Genomic DNA, 21,389 nt, shown 5'->3' with positions numbered 1-21,389 from the left:
TAGAAACAAGTAAAAGACATTTAAGTTAAAGCACTAAAATTACTAACTGTAAATTAATTAAAACTAAAACAAATAAAAAATATATTAAACTTGACCAATTTTATAAATATGACAATTAAAACATATTAAAAATATGAAAATTAAAATGAAACCTGAAAATATAAAATCAAATCAAATTCAAAATATTAATAAAAGCTATAAGTAGTATATAAATAATACTAAATTAACTCAAATAAAAATGAAATAAAATACAATAAATTATAATATAAATATTAGATGGAAAAACTACAGTAGAAATACTTGAAGTGCATTTACATTTTAAGTTGAAGCACTAAAATTACTAACTTTTAAATAAATTAGAACCTAAAACTAAAACAAAAAAAAAAAATTGTCAATCAAAAATTGTAAAAATTAAATAAATACAAAATCTGTAAATAGTAAATAAAAGCCAACTCATAATACAAAAATAACTAGTTACATTTAAGTAATGTTTTACATTGTGTTACAACTGAAAAAAACAAAAAAACTAATTGTTCTTTTTTAAATTGAAAGTCACAAATTCGTTTCTTGTTTCATTTTTTGTTGTTATATTTCTGTTTAATTAAATATAAAGAGTAATGCATGTTTACTTCTTGTGGCTCTCTGCTCAGAAAATGAGGAGGTGAAGGAGACGACCATGCGTGAGCTGAAGATGCTCCGCACGCTGAAGCAGGAGAACATCGTGGAGCTGAAGGAGGCGTTTCGGCAGCGAGGGAAGCTGTACCTGGTGTTTGAGTACGTGGAGAAGGTGAGATGGAGACGGAGAGCGCTGAGATGTTCAGTCCGTGTTCTCCTGATGGGTTTTGTTGAGATGATTGTGTGTGTTTTGTGCGACAGAACATGCTGGAGCTGCTGGAGGACATGCCAAACGGAGCTCTGCCGGAGAAGGTCCGGATCTACATCTACCAGCTGATCAAAGCCATCCACTGGTGCCATAAGAACAACATCGTCCACAGAGGTCACTGAACACCTGCCAGAAAATCAGTTATACTCGAAGAAAATAAAAACAGAATCACCTTATATGTGACCCTGGACGACAAAACCAGTCTTAAGTGTCAATAATACAAAAGCTGAATAAATAAGCTTTCCATTGATGTATGGTTTGTTTGGATCGGACAATATTTGACTGAGATACAACTATTTGAAAATCTGGAATCTGAGGGTGCAAATAAATCTAAATATTGAGAAAATCGCCTTTAAAGTTGTCCAAATGAATTCTTAGCAATGCATATTACTAATCAAAAATTAAGTTTTGATACATTTACGGTAAGAAATTTACAAAATATCTTCATGGAACATGATCTTATTTTAATATCCTAATGATTTTTGGCATAAAAGAAAAATCGATAATTTTGACCCATACAATGTATTTTTGGCTATTGCTACAAATATACCCCAGCGACTTAAGACTGCTTTTGTGGTCCAGGGTCACATTTTTAAACAATTTGTATTATTTAATTGTATTTTAATCATTAATAAATTCAATAATAATAATTAATAATTAAAAAATAATATAAATGGTTCTAAATATTTTTGAGTTTTATTTTATTAAAATTTGATGATTAAAATGATTTTAATAATCGTCCAGAAAGATGTTAGACCACCTGTAATAAAATTAATTTTGTTTTATTGTAATAAAATATAATTTCTTTACATTTTTTATTTTATTTTATTGAAATGTATTTTAATTATAATATTTAATTTAAATCATTGTCCACCAAGGTGTGAGACCACCTGTAATAAAATAAATTATTAAAATGTATTTATTTCATTTGATTAAAATGTTTTTATTTTATTAATTGATTAAAATGTAAATTATAGTATTCATTTGTTGTATTTTTTATTTTATTTAAATGGATTTTTAAATATACTGTTTAATCAATCTTCATCCACTGAGATGTGAGACCACCTTTTATTAAAATATAATTTATTTTTATTATTTTTTAATTTAATTTAATTATTTTTAATTATATTATTATTGTTTTGCGACAAAAATTTATTGTATTTTATTTATTTTTAATTACATTTTAACAATATTAAATTATATATAAATAAAAAATAAAATTAAGTATATTCTGATATAAAAATAAAATCAATTATTTATTTTATTTTAATAAAATATATTTTAATTATACTATTTAATATGAATCATTGCCCTCTGAACTGTCCATTAAATATGTGTCCACGGACACACATTACACATGCATGCTGGATTGATCTGTCTCTCTGGCTTTCTAGATATCAAGCCGGAGAATCTGCTCATCAGCTCCGACGACGTGCTCAAACTGTGTGACTTCGGTGAGTTTCTGTAGTCATGTGATCGAGAAGCACCAATCACTGGGCTTCTGTCTGGATTGTCCAATGCGCATGCGAATCCGAATTCTCATACTGACCTGTATTAGACTGTGTGTGTGTGTGTGTGTGTGTGTGTGTGTGTGTGTGACAGCAGGTGGTCTGTCTGTCTGTCTGTCTCTCACTCCACCCTCGCTGTGAGACGCTCAGTCTGTCTGTCTGTGCTCCATTCTGCTGGAAACAACTGCCATTGTTTTGATTGGGAAATGCAAGTCTTCTGTCCTCCTAAAATCCTCACATAAGACAGAAAAATCACCTATAAGATTCGTTTATGTCTCAGTTATTTCTTTAACATGCTTGATCAATCACGTTGATGTAAATGTGAGGTCTGTTTCTCTGGCAGGTTTTGCGCGGGATCTCTCTGAAAGCACCGATGCGAACTACACTGAGTATGTGGCGACTAGATGGTACCGATCCCCGGAGCTGCTGCTGGGGTGAGTGTGTGTCCGTATCACCGCAGGAGAACTGCACTAATAAAAATAAAATGTTAATAATTATATTTTATTTTAATTAATATTTTATATCTATATCTATGTTAAAATGTAAAAAAAAAAAAAAAATGTCTTAAATATATGTATATGAAAATTTTATGAATTAATAAATAAAACAACATAACATAATAATATAATAAAGTAAAAGTACTATGAGCATATAAAACAACATTAAAATAATATGAAATATAGTTAATAAGAAATAAAATTTAAATAAGTTACAATATATAAATATTAAAGCATTAAATGTTAATTAGAATTAATGTAATTAATAAACAACATAACATCACAAAATATGTGAATAATATAACTTAATATATATAACTATGCATATAACTACATATATATATATATATATATATATATATATATATAATAACAACTATAATATAATTTAACTCTAACAACATAACATAATAATAAAACATAAGTAATATAACTTTATGCAACAATATAAAAATAATAGATATTTAAAATATAGTTAAAATAGATTAAAATACAATTTATATTATATCATTTATTTCAATTTTTTTTTTTTCAGCGTTAAATGTCAATTATTTAATTGTTTAATTTCAATTATGAATTATTTCATTGTTTAATTAATATAATCAATACACATAACATCACATAATATGTATATAATTAAGTATGCCCTGATCATGCTCTTGGCAGGTTTCACAGATTCGCTGAATGCGAGCTGATTGTCTTTGGTATTTGTTCTGATAATCAGTGTGTCTCTGTCAGGGCTCCGTACGGAAAGGCGGTGGACATGTGGTCGGTGGGGTGTATTCTGGGCGAGCTGAGCGACGGTCAGCCTTTGTTTCCGGGCGAGAGTGAGATTGACCAGCTCTTCACCATCCAGAAGGTCCTGGGGCCCCTGCCGCCCGAACAGATGAAGCTCTTCTACAACAACCCACGCTTCCACGGGCTACGGGTCAGTCTGTCTGTCCGTCTCTACTCAAATCACCTGTTCCTGTTCTTACTGTGACCAATTCATCAGTGTGTGCTATCTGTGTGCAGTTTCCCTCGGTCAACCATCCGCAGACTCTGGAACGACGATATCTGGGAATCATCAGTCCAGTCCTGCTTGACCTCATGAAGGTAAGAGATGTGTGTGTGTGTGTGTGTGTGTGTGTGTGTGTGTTTGAGTTTCAGGACAAACTTGTCCTCAGGAGTGAGATCAATCCGACACAGTCTCCGTTTGAGGGCATCCTGAATTGGAAAAACATTTTTAGGAAATTATAAAAAAAAATATATAAAAGATAAAAATATAGTTAAAAATAAGTGCAAATGATAAAATTATAGAATATAATGTGTGTATATAATTATATGAAATTAAAATTAATATAGTAAATGTGACAACATAATATATGATAAAATAAATTAGTATAAAATATATAATTACAACAAAAGTTAAAAACAAATTTAAATAAATTATTGAATAGAAAAATTTATTTTACTTTTTATATATTTTATAATGAATATAATGAATAAATCATATGATAAACAAAAACATTAATATAAAATTTAAAAATATAAAATGTAGAAATAAAAATATGAAGTATACTTAAGAAATACAAAAATAACTTTTTATTAATAAACAATATAATATAATTAAAATATGTAAAAATTTAATATAAGATGTAAAATAAATTAATTTGTTTATAATACTGTTTATATATAAAGAACATAATATAAAAACATAATAACTTTTATACAAATAAACAATTAAATATATTAATAAATATTATAATAATTATAAAATAATATAAAATAATTTAAAATAGCAAAAGTATAAAATAAAACAACAATCTAAATAAAATTATTATATAAAATTATATAACATAAAACATGAAGAAAAAAATCTAAAATATTATTTTTAAAAAAAAATGTAAATCCGTTATAAAATAGATTTTTTTTTATATATATATAGTTAAAATTAAATGTAATTATGATTAACATAATAAATATAACAACATAATATAATGTAATACATAATATAAAAGTAGATGGTTATCTTTAGATTTGGTTAGTTTGTCATGATTCATACTTGCTTTATATAAAACAATAGCGGTGTATAATATGTCCTCATCTGTATACTATAGCTGTGTACGTGTGTGTGTATCAGGTTTGGATTGGTGTAATAATTGGAGGGGATTGTGTGTGTGTGTGTGTGTGTGTGTGTGTTCATCACATGGAATGGTAATGGTATTATAAACAGACTGAAAGGGAGAGAAATTAGTCAGTTTTTCTGTAACCTTCACGTTCCAAAGCAGTATGAAATATTAAATAATGAACCTAATTAGTGTTTTGTGTTTGTCATCCGTCCCCCACACAGATCTAAACGAGCCTGACCTTCCCTTCTCTTGTCTTTTGTTCACCTGTGACGCGGGTTTGTGTGAATAACGCAGCTTCGTTCATCTCAAACACTGGGTTTCCATTACGCTTGCACTTCATTAGTCTTTACCTGAGGACTGAGTCAGTCTGTGTAGCCTACATACTACACCTGTTTGTGTGTCTTTTCACTCTCTGTAAGTTTAATAGTCAGCGTGTTGCTGTGTTTGTTAGCGGTTAGCGCAGCTGGTCCGTGTTTATGCTAATGAGCGTGACTCACGGCGCTTCATTAGGTGAAGGTGTCGTATCATCACCGCCATAATTGTGCGCTAATTATATTTGCATCGTGGTGGTTTCCTTATTTCTGTAGCGGTAACTCTCCTGCTGCTAATAATCCTGACACTGAAAGTATCCTCCGGAAAACTCCAACAGGACGCTTGTTCTTATTAAAGAACAAGCGTCTTTCATGTTGTTTTATTAAAGCATGAATCATGCCTGAAATAAATCCCCAATAAATGAAGTGTAGGACATTGTGGTAATTAATGCTAACGGTGTTCTGGTGTGATGGGCTTGTTGAAGCTTGTTTCCTCTGGCAGTCGGATATTAATAGATATTCGTTGGGTGAATCTCATGAAATCTGTCAAAATGATTTTCAAGTCGTTTTTCACCACAAAAATCAAAAGAAGGAAAAAAAATGAATATGTATTTTGCATAAAAACGGTAAAGCTCACTTTTAGGACCATGACGTGTTTTGCAACATCACATGCAATGCAATGCAAAAAAACATTATTTTTACCATAATTTTTTTTTATCCATTATACAGTATATATGTATGTGTATGTATATATATACATTTTATATATATATATATATATATAGACACACACACACAATGTAATTTAACAAAATATATATTTATGTTTACAAAGTATTTATATGTCATGTAGAAGTTGTTGTACTGCAATTAATTATATAAATTACATGTTAATTTAATATATAATGTTAGATAACACACACACACACACCGATAGATAGATAGATAGATAGATAGATAGATAGATAGATAGATAGATAGATAGATAGATGGATAGATGTAGAGCACAAAATAATTCAACAAAAGTTTAATTTATAGTATATAATATAGTATATAATAATATGTAAGTATTTATATATCATGTAGCAGTTGTAATTTAATTCATATTAATTAAATGTTTTAATTGAATTTATAATAAAATGTAAGATAATTATATTTTACTATAAGAATTATATATTTCTATAAGATAGTATATATGTATATTCTAAAATATAGTACAGTACACAGAAAATTGTATAGGAAGGTACTGTAAGTAAGAATGTTCAATTCATTATAATAATCAGAATTAAAGAAATGTGCTTAGTTTTCATGAAAAGAATGCTACAATGGAAAACATCTCTTCTTTCAATTTCACTGTGAAATGTTTTCATAGGATCAAATGGTTGAGACCAGGATTATCCATGTCATTGTGGTTTGTATTTTCAGAACCTGTTGTTGTTAAACCCGAATGAGCGCTATCTGACTGAACAGAGTCTGAACCACCACGCCTTCCAGACTCAGCGCCTGACGGAGCGACCCGGCCCGCTCACACCCACACCCGTCCGCTCCTCCAAGAGGAAACCGCTCCTGGACAACGGCGCCCCCAGCAGGTCAGGAGGAGTAATGAAATCAGACTGAGAAGAGTCAATGGCTGCATCCGAAAATTGAAAAATGCTGCCTTCGGAGGCAGCATTCCAAGGTAGGAAGGCATCAAGGCACGTCCGAATCCAAAGTTAGCTTCACTTCCTGTCCCCTGAGATGCCTTCATCTGATCAATTTTTGAAGGCAGCATAGATGTATCCTTCCCTGCCTTTGATATCCCACAATCCTGTGCGTTCCATTCCGAGACGGTTGAGCTAAAAAAAAAAAGATGGCGGCTGGAAGTTGCGTTTGGTGGTTAGTTTGTGTGTAAATGTATATTTCTGATTAACTTTTTGCACTTTTGATGTTATTTCTAGCGACAAATGAGTATTATAGTAATTAAATATTCGTTTAGTTATTACCAAAACTCATTCTATTTTGTTGTAGATCGTTAAACCGTTACGCTGCCTCAGAAGCCTGTCCGAAATTAGTTTTGTGTGGTGCCTTCGTGCATAAACGCTGCCTGCAAAGTTATTGCCTCATAAGGCAGCAAGGCAGCTGCCTAAGTTTTCGGATGCAGCCAATCTTACAGTGATGGGCTGTGCTTGGAATGGAAAACTAGGGTACTTACTGTATACTGGCTAATTGTCTGGTTAAGTATGCAATATTTAAAATAGTAGTATGCTATTTTTGGTGACATGATCTTATTAGATTTACAAGTGGAAAATAGTTAATTTTACATTTTTAATCCAGTTTTATATTTACATTTAGTAATTTTGCAGACGCTTTTATCTAAAGCGACTTACAATTGGGGAATACATAAAGTGATTCATCTTGAAGAGGCAGTCAGACAGAGGAAGTGCTCGCAACACCAAGTCTCAGGCATTGTTCAAATAAGTACAAGCTAGCAAGGGAAGGAATAGATAAAGATAAAGGGTTTTTTCTTCTTTCTTTTTTTTGGATGTTTAGGATGAAGTCAAGTAGTGTCAAAAGAGATGAGTTTTCAGTTGTTGCTTGAAGATTGACAGGGATCCAGCATCCCGGATAGGGGTGGGAAGATCATTCCACCAGCCAGGAATGTTGAACGAGAATGTTCTGGAGAGTGATTTTGAGCCTCTCTGTGATGGTACCACGAGGCGTCGCTCACTAGCAGATAGGTGTGTGCAATATGACGATTTTTGATCGTGGATGATAAAAATGTCTCCACGATCTGCTTTTGAAGAATATTGTAGTATCGTGCTCCAGCGTACATTCTATAAATTTACTGTTCTGGCGCCGCCGTATCAATATAACTTACTGTACAACGCCACATACATTCACATCAGTGTTAACTCTGCGGTAGAGTTACTCTCACGGGGACACTGCACTTATTCGCAATCACAAAAGTACATTATTTGCATGTGTTTTAAAGCCTTGCCGGTTTAACGTTTCATTCATACTCTCGTCTGACGTGCGCTTTTTCTGAGCCCGCACACCTGAAACGCGCAAACTAAAAAGCCTATTAAACAGTGCCTGATTACTGAACTAAGTTATCTTTTGCGCTTATACTGTCAAAACACACTAGGTTTACATATAGACTCAGCTGGTTATGTCTAAAATGAAAGTAAACAGTTGAGAGAAAAACGGATGCGTGTCTGTATATTAGATGCGTACAGGTCTTAAAGGGACAGAACTAAACATGCTGCCGACTGTAATTAAAGAGATAGTTCACCCTAAAATTACATTTCTGTCATTATTTACTCACTCACATGTTGTCCCAAACCTGTATTAATTTATTTCTTGTGCTGAACACAAAATAAGATATTTTGAAGAATATGGGTAACCAAACAGTTGCTGGTCCACATTGAATTTGATAGAAGGGAAAAAATACTATGGAAGACACTGTAGACCAGCAACTGTTTGTTCTTCAAAATAGCATTTATTTTCAGCAGAAGAAAGAAACTCGTTCAGGTTTAAAACTAATTTTGAGTGAGTAAATGATGGTATAAAAATAAAACACTATGCCAGAATTGACAGACAGATGAAATCAATACAGTTGCTTCAATCTATAAAGTGTTTTATTTTTATATTTGTTCATTCAATTTCTTGAATGCTCCTGCTTAACTTAACTTAACTTGAATACACCCATTGTACCTGAAAATAAAGCACTGTTTGTTTTATTTGTATATTATGTGTATTTGTAATGTGTATCTTTGTTCTTATTTTTAATAACAAAGATAAAATAATGACAAATATTTTTATCATTGCCCACTTTGACCTAAATATCCACCATTCTTTTTTATATTTTGTTACCTTGAAAGGCTTTGTCTTTATAATAGGGAAATTATTTAGGCTGCACTGCTCAGACAAAATAGTAAAACCAACATGACAAATAATCGTGATAAAATCGTGAAATTGTGATATTTCTAAAAAAAATTGTGATATGATATTTTTGCCATGTCGCCCACCCCTACTAGCAGATCTCAGACTTCTGGAGTGGATGTAGATTCGTAATAGTGAGTGGAAGTAGGTGGGTGCTGAGACTGTGGTTGTTCTATATGCAAGCATTAATGACTTGAACTTGATGCGAGCTGCAACCGGTAGCCAGTGCAAGGATATAAAGAGAGGTGTAATATGGGCTCTTTTGGGCTCGTTGAAGACCAGTCGTGCCGCTGCATTCTGAATCATTTGTAGAGGTTTGACTGTGTTTGATGGAAGTCCGGCCAGAAGAGCATTGCAGTAGTCCAGCCTAGAAATGACAAGAGCCTGGACAAGAAGTTGTGCAGCATGCTCCGTCAGAAAGGGCCTGATCTGTCTGATGTTGTGTAGTGCAAACCTGCAAGATCGAGCAGTCTTTGCAATGTGCTCTTTGAAGGTCAGCTGGTCATCAAGTCAAGTCAAGTCAAGTCACCTTTATTTATATAGCACTTTTAACAATACAGATTGTGTCAAAGCACTTAACAGTATCAAATTAGAGGATAGAGTGTCAGTAATGTATAATGATAAGATTAAACACTCAATTTTCAGTTAAAGGCATTTCATTATTGAATTCAGAGTTGTCATTGTCTAGCTCAGTTTAGTTTAAATATTATCTGTGCAATCAAATCGGCGATAATCGCTAGAAATTAAGTGTCTCCAATCAAAGATTACACAGAGATTTCTGACCGAAGTTGATGGGGTAATTGTAGAAGTACGTATCTGGATGGTGAAATCATGCTGTAGAGTTGGAGTGGCAGGGAAGACAAGAAACATCCTTCTTTCATCCATGCCGATATGTCCGCCAGGTAGCCTGAGATCCGTGCAGCTACTGTTGGATCATCTGGTTGAAAAGAGAGATAGAGCTGCGTGTCATCAGCATAGCAATGGTAGGAGAAGCCATGTGCCTGTGTGATGGGACCCAGTGATGTAGTGTATGTGGAGAAGAGGAGGGGTCCAAGAACCGATCCCTGAGGAACCCCAGTGACTAGTTGATGTGCTTTGGATACCTCTCCTCCCCAGGCCACCCTGAAAGACCTACCAGTGAGATAGGATTCAAACCAGCGAAGTGGAATGCCAGAGATGCCCAGTGATGAGAGGGTGGACAGGAGGATCTGATGATTGACAGTGTCGAAAGCTGCAGATAGATCCAGCAGAATGAGGACTAATGGTTTGGAATCGGCTTTTGCAATTCGCAGGGCTTCAGTGACCGAGAGTAGCGCAGTCTCAGTTGAATGGCCACTCCTGAAACCTGACTGTTTAGCGTCCAGTTTCTCGTTCTGTGAAAGAAACAATGATACCTGGTTGAAGACAACTCGTTCGAGTGTTTTCACTATGAATGGAAGGAGAGAGACAGGTCTGTAGTTTTCTATCAGAGAAGTTTTTAATGTAGGTTTTTTGAGCAGTGGGGTTACCCGAGCCTGCTTGAAGGCAGTGGGGAAAATGCCTGTGAGGAGGGATGTGTTGATGATGTGTGTGAGCGCCGGTAAGAGTGTGGGAGAGATTGCTTGGAGAAGGTGTGAGGGGATTGGGTCTAGAGGACATGTTGTAGGATGGCTGGAGAAGATGGGAGTATTAGCAGTGGATGTGGTTGGTTGGAGGTCCTGTGTGTGTGGAGCTGAGAACTGACTACTAACTGACTACTGATTGTTCTAGTTTTGTCTGTGAAAAAAGTGGCAACATCATCAGCTGTTATAGAAGTGGTGGGAGGTGGTAGAGGGGGACAGAGGAGAGAATTAAATGTTCTGAAGAGATTACGCATGTCTGGAGCGCTGTTGATCTTGTTGTGGAAATGTGAGGTTTTGGCAGTGTGGACTTAAGCAGAGAAAGATGAGAGCAAAGAATGATACCTACTCAGCTCTGACGGATTGTTCGATTTTGTTCCGATGCTCACAAAGAACATCGGATAACCAGGGGTTAGAAGGGGCAGCCCGTGCTGGCCTGGAGGAGAGAGGACAAATGTCGTCTAGACAAGAGGTTAAAGTAGAGCATACAGTGTCAGTAGCTGTATTCACATCCAGAGATGAGAAATGGTTAGGTGAGGGAAGAGAGGAGGATACTACAGAGGAAAGATGGGAGGGAGAAAGGGAGCGTAGGTTTCATCTAAAAGTAACCGGTAAAGGGGTTGGTGGCACACGGGTGGCCAAGTGTAATGTAAATGTAATGAAGAAATGGTCAGAGATATGTAGTGGTTGTACCAAAATGTTATTTGCAGTACAAATGCGTGTGTAAATTACATCAAGTTGGTTGCCTGATTTGTGTGTGCTAGTATGGCGTTTGAGATCAAATGAAGCTAGGAGTGAATGGAAGTCTGTAGCATAAGTCTTGTCTAGATGAATGTTGAAGTCACCTAAGAGTGTAGTGCCATCCTCCATGAAGGAGGACAGCAGCCCGTCCAGCTCCTCTAGGAAGGTGCCTAGATTTTGGCCAGGGGTGCGGTAAATTACCACAATCTGGAGTTTTATAGGAGCAGTTACAGTAATGGCATGAGATTCTAATGAGTTGTAATTGCATAGGGGAGGGTGGGTTGAGTATTTCCAATTGTTTGAAATGAGCAGACCAGTGCCCCCACTCCGGCCAACTTGACGTGGGGTGTGAGAGAAAGAGAAATTGTTAGAGAGAGCAGCTGGGGTTGCTGAGTCTTCTGGACGAATCCAGGTCTCAGTCAAGCCCAAGATGCTGAGTGTGGATTGTAAAGAAAAAGCAGAAATGAAGTCTGCTTTTCTGACAACTGACTGACAATTCCAGAGACCCACAGAGAAAGAAAGAGGTGCAGTAGAAGATGTAGAGATAGGACGCAGGTTAGCAAGATTACATTGCCGTCTGCGTGTGATGTTAGAGCGTGTTTGAGAGAAAACCGGAATGGTTTGGAAACACATGATAGAGGTAGAAGGAAAGAGGATAGGAAAGGAGAGTGTGTGAGGGAAGATAGAAATGATACGCAAGTGTGTTGGTCGGTTTCGTTGCTCGGTTAAAGTCGCACAGGAAAAAGTCGTTGGCCTTTACACTCATCTGTCTTCACACGAGGAGGCTGAGCGCTTCCGTCAGCGCTCGGACATCAAATAAATACACAGTCTAAGAGACTAGAGTGAAAACAGCTGTGGCTGGCTTCTGATTAGCCCAGCCAATAGCCTAGTGCAAATAGCTCAAGACGAAACTAACACTTCGCTTGCAGGGAGCAATGCAAATGACACAGGCTCCTTCTTAGCCGAGGTGCAAATAATTATAATTACCAGTAAGTGCAATCAAAAATATAAACCTCAATGAAAATGCAGAATAGAAATAGGTAGGAAACGAAGTATTCCTTCCTAGCAGCAAGTAAATAATTTAAACAACAGATCTACGACCAAGTATTGCAACACTTACGTGCTGCCGTCTGTCTCTTCTGGATGTCTAATCGGCTTCTCTTGTGTACAATTTTTAGCTTTTGGCAGCAAATAAAGAGTCTTATTTCATTTAGATTCACCATTCTGCAAGTAAAGGTCAAGTAAAATGAATAAAATGTCAATTTGAGTACGTTGCATTATGGGATATAGAATATTACATAATTTGCTCGTTGAATACTACAAATTTTGCTACATTTAGTACGTCATCAGGTATTCCATAAAAAAAAAAAAATACGGTGCACCAAATGCAGATAGATAGATAAAAAACAGTTTTCCTCAGTGTTGCATGAAATCACCTAGGTTTGCATGCTTTAATTTTTTAATGGGTCTTTAGGGGTCATGTGGTCAAGAGTTCAAGTCACCATCGCTCAAACAGCCGTGACTGCTCCAGTCTGCCCCGTCATGGGCACGATGAGCTCCACCCATCCAGCACCGAGGCATTCCTGAATGGGTCGGTACCGTCTGCCAACAGCCTGAGTCCGGTGATGCACCCCAAATCCTTTCAGCCGCTCAACCGCTCGGCGTCATGCGGTAAAGACCTGGCCAGCCTACAGCACGCCAAAGAGGCCAAATCCAAAGTGGGCGATTTTGACTTTGGCAAACCGGCGGACGGGCCGGTGCCCAAATACCTGAAATCCAACACGCCTCGCACCCAGAACCGCCATTCCTTTGTGGAGGGCAAGACCAGCACGTTGACGGGGGAACGGGAGAAACAGAGCCGCCATGGTTACGGTGAGTCCACCGCGTCGTCGGGCGGAAAGGGGTCGTCTTCGTACCTGAGTTTGTCCAAGAGTCACGGAGTGCTTAGCGATGCCAAATCCGTGAGCAACCTCAGCGACATGCGACTGCATCCAGATGACCCTGCTGGCTCTCCGCGCTACTTCCCCAGCAGCTGCTTGGACCTCAACATGAACCTGAACTTGCCGGCGCCGGGCAGCCCATCCCTGCAACACGGGGAGCGTTCTGGACACAGTCCCGCAGTGGGGCGTCGCAGCAAAATGGAACGGGACGGAAGCACGGCTGAGCCGTCCACCCGCCGCTCCTCATCAAGGCAAAAGAGTGACGGAAACTCTGTCGATCCGCTCGATCCCATTGGGGGACTGACTCTTTCGGCGCCCCATGAGTTCCCCTATGGCGTGGGCTACACTAGCCCGTTTTCCTCCCAGCAGAGGCCGCATAGGCACTCCATGTACGTGCGGAGGGAACGGGGGCGACCCCACGGGGGTGAGGCGGGCGGATTGGCAGTGGGGCAAGGGATTCCCACGAGAGCCAGCAGTCTACAGCTCCTGACCCCTCAGCTACAGCATCGGACCCTGCCGAGACACATGGGCAGCGCCGTGTCGCGGGACGCAGGATTAGACGACATCAGGGTCAGTCCTTGAGACCTCTTTCACTTTCTTTAGTGATTTGCTAGCGCAGAGCATTGCAGCATGCTTTCTGATGCCTGTGAGTGTTTGTGAAGTGTGTAGAGTTGGTCCAGTGGTGGGTCTGGATCAGGAGTGGACAGCTCTGGTCCTGAAGGGCCTGTCCAGCAGAGTTTAGCTCCATCCCTAATCAGTCAGACCTGAAAAATCCATCCGAAGTCTTCAAGTTTGCAGGTTGAAAATTGCAGGCAGGGGTGTTTGGTCAAGGTTGGAGCTAAACTCTGCATGACAGTAGTCCTCCAGGACTGGAGTGGCCCATCCCAGGTCTGGATGAAGTCTGGACGTGTGGCTTGTAAATATTAGGCTCCGTTCCAAACCTTAATAAGCTGCCTCAGTGTCTATTGTCTACATAGGCTGCTAGCTTCTAAGGCAACATCCTACAAAATTTAGAATTAAAATATTTCCTCCCTTTCGGTTGATGGGAGTGAATTCTATCTATCTATCTATCTATCTATCTATCTATCTATCTATCTATCTATCTATCTATCTATCTATCTATCTATCTATCTATCTATCTATCTATCTATGATGTCTGAGTGTGTTGTCTAGGTAGGCAGCTCACTAGGGTTTGTAACAGGGTGTTTGTATGAATGTCTGCGGGCGCTTTGTGCTTCACCTGCTCTCATCTCTCCATAAACAGAGCGACCCCGCGGCCGCAGAGGTCAGTCACACGCGACCTTTAATCCGGGAGTCCACACGGGACAACACCACTGCCTTTCACGCACCGCGGCAAAAGAGCGAGGTCCGCACCATCCTGCTTTCCCTCTCTTTCACTGTCTCTATACCTCCTTCTCTTAACACTCCTCTTCTGCTGCCCATTTCTCTGTTTGCTTTGCTCTGTCATTCAGATGGAGGCATTTCGGTTGTGTTTTCTTCTGTTTGGAGTTTACACACAGGGGAAATTGTCACTGTTCATGATAAATAATGTCCTCAGTGTTACATACAGCACTTTTTCAGCTGGAAAGCGTCTTTGACTAATGTTGATGCTGCAGGGAGGCGTTTATCACGAGCAGCTCACCGATGACAGCGGATCGGCCAAAGAGAACCGCATGATGTACAGCGACTCAGTGCCGCGACGGGTCGGGAGCTTCTACAGGGGTCAGTGACATCACGCTTATGCACATGATGCTTCTGATTTTAACACATGATATAGACAGAGTTTAAAGTGACAAACTACAAGAAATGTGCATGCCATCAGATTGTTCTTCGCAGGCAAACAATAAAGTAATGCGTTATCATAATATATACTAATTCTTATTGTCATAATACTACAGATATTTTGTTACTTTAATTTATTTAAATATAATTATAATTTAATATAATTATAATTTATTAAATTTTATTATTTTGTTTTATTTTATTTCTATATTGTCTAATTTATTTAGTAAAAAATGCAATTGAAAACTGTTCCTCTAACTGTAGTGCATGCATAATAAATAATAAAACAACAACAACAAAGTAATGTTTTATCATTATACTGGGATTTATTTTAATAATTTATGAAGTTTATAATTCAGTTTAATTTAATTAATTTTTCTGTTGTCTAATTTATTTATTAAACAAATGCAATTGAAAACTCTTCCCGTACTGTAGTTCATGCATAATAAATAATAAAGAAATAAATAACAATAATGTTTTTTATCATAATACCAGGCTTATTTTGTTAATGCGTTAAATTAAATATTTTGTTTTATTTTATTTATGTGTTCTCTAATTTATTTACTGACAAATGCAATTGAAAATCTCTCCGTTCCCCATACTGTAGTCGCGTAATGTTTTATCAATTTTTTTAATTTATTTTATTTTGTTTTATTTCTTTCTATGTTGTCTAATTTGTTCTTTAATGAATGCAATTGAAAAGTTCTCTGTTCCCCGTATACTGTAGTCACATATTATAGGTTCATGCAGTGCTTGCTACAGTCTCTACGCTGCAGGTGCGATGCAAATCAAATTCAATTGCTCCCATTATAATCAACAAAACTGTCGACACTGCATGCGTCGCGGTATCTACTGCGATACAGTCATTGCATGCTAACTGTGTTGGAAAGACAATCAAAACCCAGCAAAACAAATACCACTAAAAACCCCACAAAACGGTTGTTGTTCTGGAAGAGTGGGCGAGTGAGAAGTAATGCAAAAGTTACTTTAACAGTGCAATATAATTCATTGCTTTCTGTAACACTGGTTGATCTCAGTGCATTAATTTGATTAATATGTTGATGTTTTTCTGTTTTGATCAGTGCCGTCTCCCAGACCCGATAACTCCTTCCACGAGAGTTCAGGAGTCACGATGGACAGCAGCCACAACATACACCAACCCACATACGACCCGTGGTGAGGATGATGCACTGACACACTATGATTGACCTACTTTTATGTGCTACTGTTATTTGGCTCCACCAAAACTTAATTTGAATCAAACTTTTTTCCCATGATAACGTGAAAAAATAAACAGTATCATGTAAGGACTTTATTTTTAAGAAATGTTTAGCTTTCCTGTGCTTGGAATAAACAAATCATGGAACAAATATATTTATATTAATAGCTATGATGCAATAAATGCTTTTTAAAATTATTTCTGACACTTTAGTGCATTGGACAGACAATTTGTGATATGAACATAAAAATTCAAATAAACTATTTATCATTATTGTTATAATTAATTAGAAGCTTGTTTTTAAAGAAATCTCAGGTGACCAGTTTCCATGGTAATTCTCGTTAATTAAAACTAAAACCATTAAAACATTTTCCTTACTTGAAATAAAATAATCAGTAACTAACATAAAATATTAAAAAACGTATTTTATTTCAGCTAGTTACCAAGGCAACATTTCTCATTTTTGTTTAGTTTAACTTGAAGTGCTAAAATAACTAAAACAAATAAAATGAAAACTATGTAGACATTTAAAAACAATAATTAAAAATATTAATAAAAGTATTAATAAAATAAAAATGTATAATAAAATAAAAAATAAAAAGAGATTGTAAGCATGAGTTGTAATAAGTGTAGTGCTGTGTGCATACAAAGAGTTTTTCTTTACAAAATATATGTGTGTGTGTACTGTGTACATTTTTATGTGTATTTAAATACACACACATACAGCATACATTTCGAAAATATGTATATGTATTTACATGTATATATTTATATTCTTATAATTTATGTTATATATATTTAAAATATAAACATAACATATTTTTCCTAAATATATACATGCATGTGTGTGTATTTATATATACATAATAAATATTCGCTGTATACACACATATATTATGTAAACTTTTATTTTGGATGCGATTAATCGCTTGACAGCACTAATTAAGTGTGTCTTGTTTGACGAGGACGGGGTCTGAGACGCGGGACCTGAGTCCTCCAGAACCCACCAAAGAGAAGGAGAAACAAGGCTTCTTCAGATCCATCAAGAAGAAGAAGAAGAAGTCTCAAACCGTGAGTCTGTGTGTGTGTGTGTGTGTGTGTGTGTGTCACGTGTTTTATGTCTAATAGTTTAATGTGTGTGTAAGTGACTAGTAGAGTGTAAACCAGACCCGTCACCCGACTCGACCCAATCTTTTGAAGTCACATGATAACTTTGTGAGAGGAAAAGTCCCAAATTTAGGTCGTTTTTCATTGAATATAATTTATATTAATTATTTAACCCATAATCAATATTCAGTTGTTTCTAGAGAGCTAAAATCTCTCAGGTAGGGTTAGGTAGGTTTGCAGGGTTATCATTGTTAATTAAAACCAAAAGCTTATTGTTTGTTTGTTTTTGCTTAAAAATAAAATAAACATTAACTGAAATCAAATAATATATTTAAAAACTCTTAAGTACTAAAATAACTCAAACAAAAAAATTATATTAAATTAAATTAACATTAAAATTAATATTAAACTATATAGACCAAAAAACTAATAAAAATGACAGAAACAAAATTACAAAAACTTTAACTAAAATTAAAATGGAAAATATAAAAACTAATTCAAAATGTAAAAAATGGATTTGTCATAATATGAGCCCTTTTAAAATGAAAACATGAAATATTTATTATTATTTTTATATTTAATTATAAACCCTAATCTAAAAGTTCTAGAGCGTTAAAATCTGTAAGGTAAGCTGATTAGTTTGCAGGTTGTTAACTAAACTAAAGCAGTTAAAATGTTTTCGATACTTGGAAGAAAATAAAAATATAAAATAAAAAATAAAAACTATATTAAATATAAAATATAAAATAAACATTAACTGAAATAAAATGTAAAAAATAACTTTAGTTCAATTTGATGTGCTAAAATAACTGAAACTAAAGCTGAAATAATAATTAATAAACTATATAGATGAGAAAACCTAATAAAAATATCAAATTGGTTTCAATCATAAAACTATTAATATAAAATAATAATTAAATAATAATATTATGATGTTGTGAAAAGCCATGAGTGTTTTTGCTATGTCTAATCTGGTTAATTATAATGAAATAATAATAATAATCATCATAATCATCATCATAATAAAATGTAATATGAATAATAGTATGAAAATGAATATAAACTAATAGTCATAAGTAATTAAATCATGCTTAAAACAATAAATAAGATGTTGTAAGATGCCATATAATATGTATTATAATATTATGATAAAGTAATATATTAAAAACAATAATAATATGATGTTGAGATAAACTATCAGTGTTTTAACTGTTTGATGTGCTAAAATAACTGAAACTAAAGCTGAAATAAAATATTAATAAAAACTACATAGATGAAAAAACCTAATAAAAATGATAGAAACTAAATTAGCAAAAACTTTAACTAAAATTAAAATGAACATGGAAAATATATATATATATATATATATATATATATATATATATATATAAAGAAACAATTCAAAATATTAATGAGAACTAACAAAGAACCTAGAAGATTTAAAAATAAAAACAAATTCCAAATATTTACTATAAAAATGATAAATAATGAAGATAATTGTGTGAGCCCTAATCAGAGACAGTGGAGTGGGGTGGCGATGTGCTGTTGTTGTGTGAGTGTTGTGCTCTTGTATTGCAGACCGACGCTGATGACGAGCGACGGCCAGTCGTGAGGAAAGCTCTGTTTCCTCTCTTTCACTCTCAGAGGAGCTTCGCGCGCAGCTCCTCTGAGAGAGAGCGTCCCCTAGTGGCCACAGCAATGGTACACCAGTCTCACACACACAGATAGAGTCGGCTAACACACACTAAACCGCTGCGCTGCATGATTAACAACACTAATCACTTCTGCTCCAGTGGGCTGGGCGCGTGTCTCCTCATTGGCTGTCAGGTCTGTGATGTCATCATCTCATTAGAATGACTCCGCCCATATCTGCATTCTGTGGTTTGCATGTTTTTCCGCAGAAGCAGATTGTCATATGTGTGTCATATTACAGCCTAAAATCAAAGGAGAGCTGTAGGAAGTTATATTTTGCTTATAGAAAATGAAGCATATTTACTGTAATGCAAAGAAGATGCCATTTTCATTTCTGAAATGCAAATAAACAGCACTATATTATTGTAAAATGCAGTTGTAAGTTGTAGCATGGTAGTATTTGTGTGTTGAAATTAATTTGTGCTGCTTTTAATGAACAAAATAATGTCCAATCAAAATTTTTTGTTTGTTTGTTTATTATATTACAGAAATATATTTATTATACTAAATTATACATAATTATACTCTTTATTATTATTTATATTATTATTATTATTTTGCCTGTAAAAATATAATAATAAAAATTAAAAAGTGAAAACAATTAATTTTCTTCTGGAATAATAATAAAGAAAAAAATTAAATAATATTTAAAAAATAATATGATGATGTTGTGAAAAGCCGTTAGTGTTTTTTACTTTATCTAATCTGGTTAATTATAATGAAATAATAATAATCATCATAATAAAATGTAATATTAATAATAGTATAAAATTAATATTAAAAGTAATAATAATAATATTAAGTAATTTTAAAAAATAATAATAATGATGTAAGACACCTTTAGTGTTTTTATGGTCTAATTTGATTAATCATCATCATAAAACATAATATTAATAATAAGAAAATAATATAAATTAATAAGTGATATTAAAAATGTTAATATATAATATTTATAGTTATACGGTAGTTTTATTATACATAATGTATATATAATAATATAATAATGTTATAATAAAGTAATATTAAAACAATAGTAATCTAGTAAATAATAACAATCATCATCATAAAAGTATGATTAAAGTAATATTAAAAATGATAATAATATGATGTTGTTGTGAAAACCCGTCTAATCTGGTTATTAATAATAATAATAATAATAATAATAATAATAATAATATGATGATGATGAAAAAGTAAAAGTATTAAAAAAAAAAGTATTGTGGTTGTTTGCGGGGCTGTTGCTGTGTGTTGTGCTGCTGTGATGAGGAGGTGATTGACAGCGCTGTGCGGCGTGTGATTGGTCAGGTGCCGAGCGAGGGGCCGGATCAGGTGCTGATGCAGAAAGCGTCCCGCTCGTACACACACCAGGGCAGCAGACATCGCACCCGCAGCCGAGACCGAGAGCGCAGCCGCGACCGAGAGCGAGAGCGAGACCAGGATCCGGAGCGGGACGCAGACTGGCCCGCGGAGAGAGCGCCCGACACACACTCACAGGTGCTCACTCACTCTTCACACACTGTCACACTACAACAGCTTGAGTCAATAAAACTGTGTTTACAAGGCGCTTTACATAAAAGAACTGCATGTTAATGTGCATTCAGAAATAAAACATACATACTCTACTAGCATTCAGACATTTGGTGTTGGTAAGATTCTCTAATGTTTTTAAAAGAGTGTCTTCTGCTCAGCAAGGCTGCATTTATTGAATAAAAATACAGTAAAAAATTTTGAAATATTATTACAATTTCAAATAACTGTTTTCTGTGTGAATATCTGTTAAACTGTAATTTATTTCTGTGATGTGCAGCTGAATTTTCAGCATCATTACTCCAGTCTTCAGTGTCACATGATCTTCAGAAATCATTCTAATATGCTGATTTGCTGCTCAATAAACATTTCTGATTATTAGCAATGTTGAAAACAGTCGTGCTGTACAATATGTTTGTGGAAACTCTAGGATTTTATTTTTTTCTAGCATTTATTTGAAATAGAAATCTTTTGTAACATTATAAATGTTTTACTGTCACTTTTGACCAATTTAATTGTATTTAAAGTATTATTAAAAAAAAAAGAAAAAAT

General features: G+C 35.0%; 1 protein-coding gene across 4 annotated transcripts in view; it reads left to right on the top strand.

Moving 5' to 3' along the window:
• Positions 1-21,389, top strand: part of LOC131532061 (cyclin-dependent kinase-like 5) — a 62,146-nt gene that overhangs the window by 35,364 nt on the left and 5,393 nt on the right. For 2 of the 4 annotated variants that reach the window (XM_058763399.1, XM_058763398.1), the window contains exons 5-18: positions 651-787; positions 877-997; positions 2,278-2,337; positions 2,735-2,825; positions 3,627-3,816; positions 3,903-3,983; positions 6,736-6,899; positions 13,045-14,080; positions 14,775-14,876; positions 15,127-15,232; positions 16,375-16,468; positions 17,477-17,582; positions 19,197-19,319; positions 20,616-20,804. In XM_058763399.1, the coding sequence (XP_058619382.1) occupies positions 651-787; positions 877-997; positions 2,278-2,337; positions 2,735-2,825; positions 3,627-3,816; positions 3,903-3,983; positions 6,736-6,899; positions 13,045-14,080; positions 14,775-14,876; positions 15,127-15,232; positions 16,375-16,468; positions 17,477-17,582; positions 19,197-19,319; positions 20,616-20,804 (2,600 nt within the window). The remainder of the gene's footprint in view (positions 1-650; positions 788-876; positions 998-2,277; positions 2,338-2,734; positions 2,826-3,626; positions 3,817-3,902; positions 3,984-6,735; positions 6,900-13,044; positions 14,081-14,774; positions 14,877-15,126; positions 15,233-16,374; positions 16,469-17,476; positions 17,583-19,196; positions 19,320-20,615; positions 20,805-21,389) is intronic. The other 2 variants (XM_058763401.1, XM_058763400.1) reach the window with 2 other exon arrangements.

Source organism: Onychostoma macrolepis, chromosome 23 (genome assembly GCF_012432095.1).
Source record: "Onychostoma macrolepis isolate SWU-2019 chromosome 23, ASM1243209v1, whole genome shotgun sequence".
Classification (NCBI taxonomy): Eukaryota; Metazoa; Chordata; class Actinopteri; order Cypriniformes; family Cyprinidae; genus Onychostoma; species Onychostoma macrolepis.
Note: the sequence above shows the minus strand (reverse complement) of the source record. Positions and strands in the feature narration are given on the sequence as shown.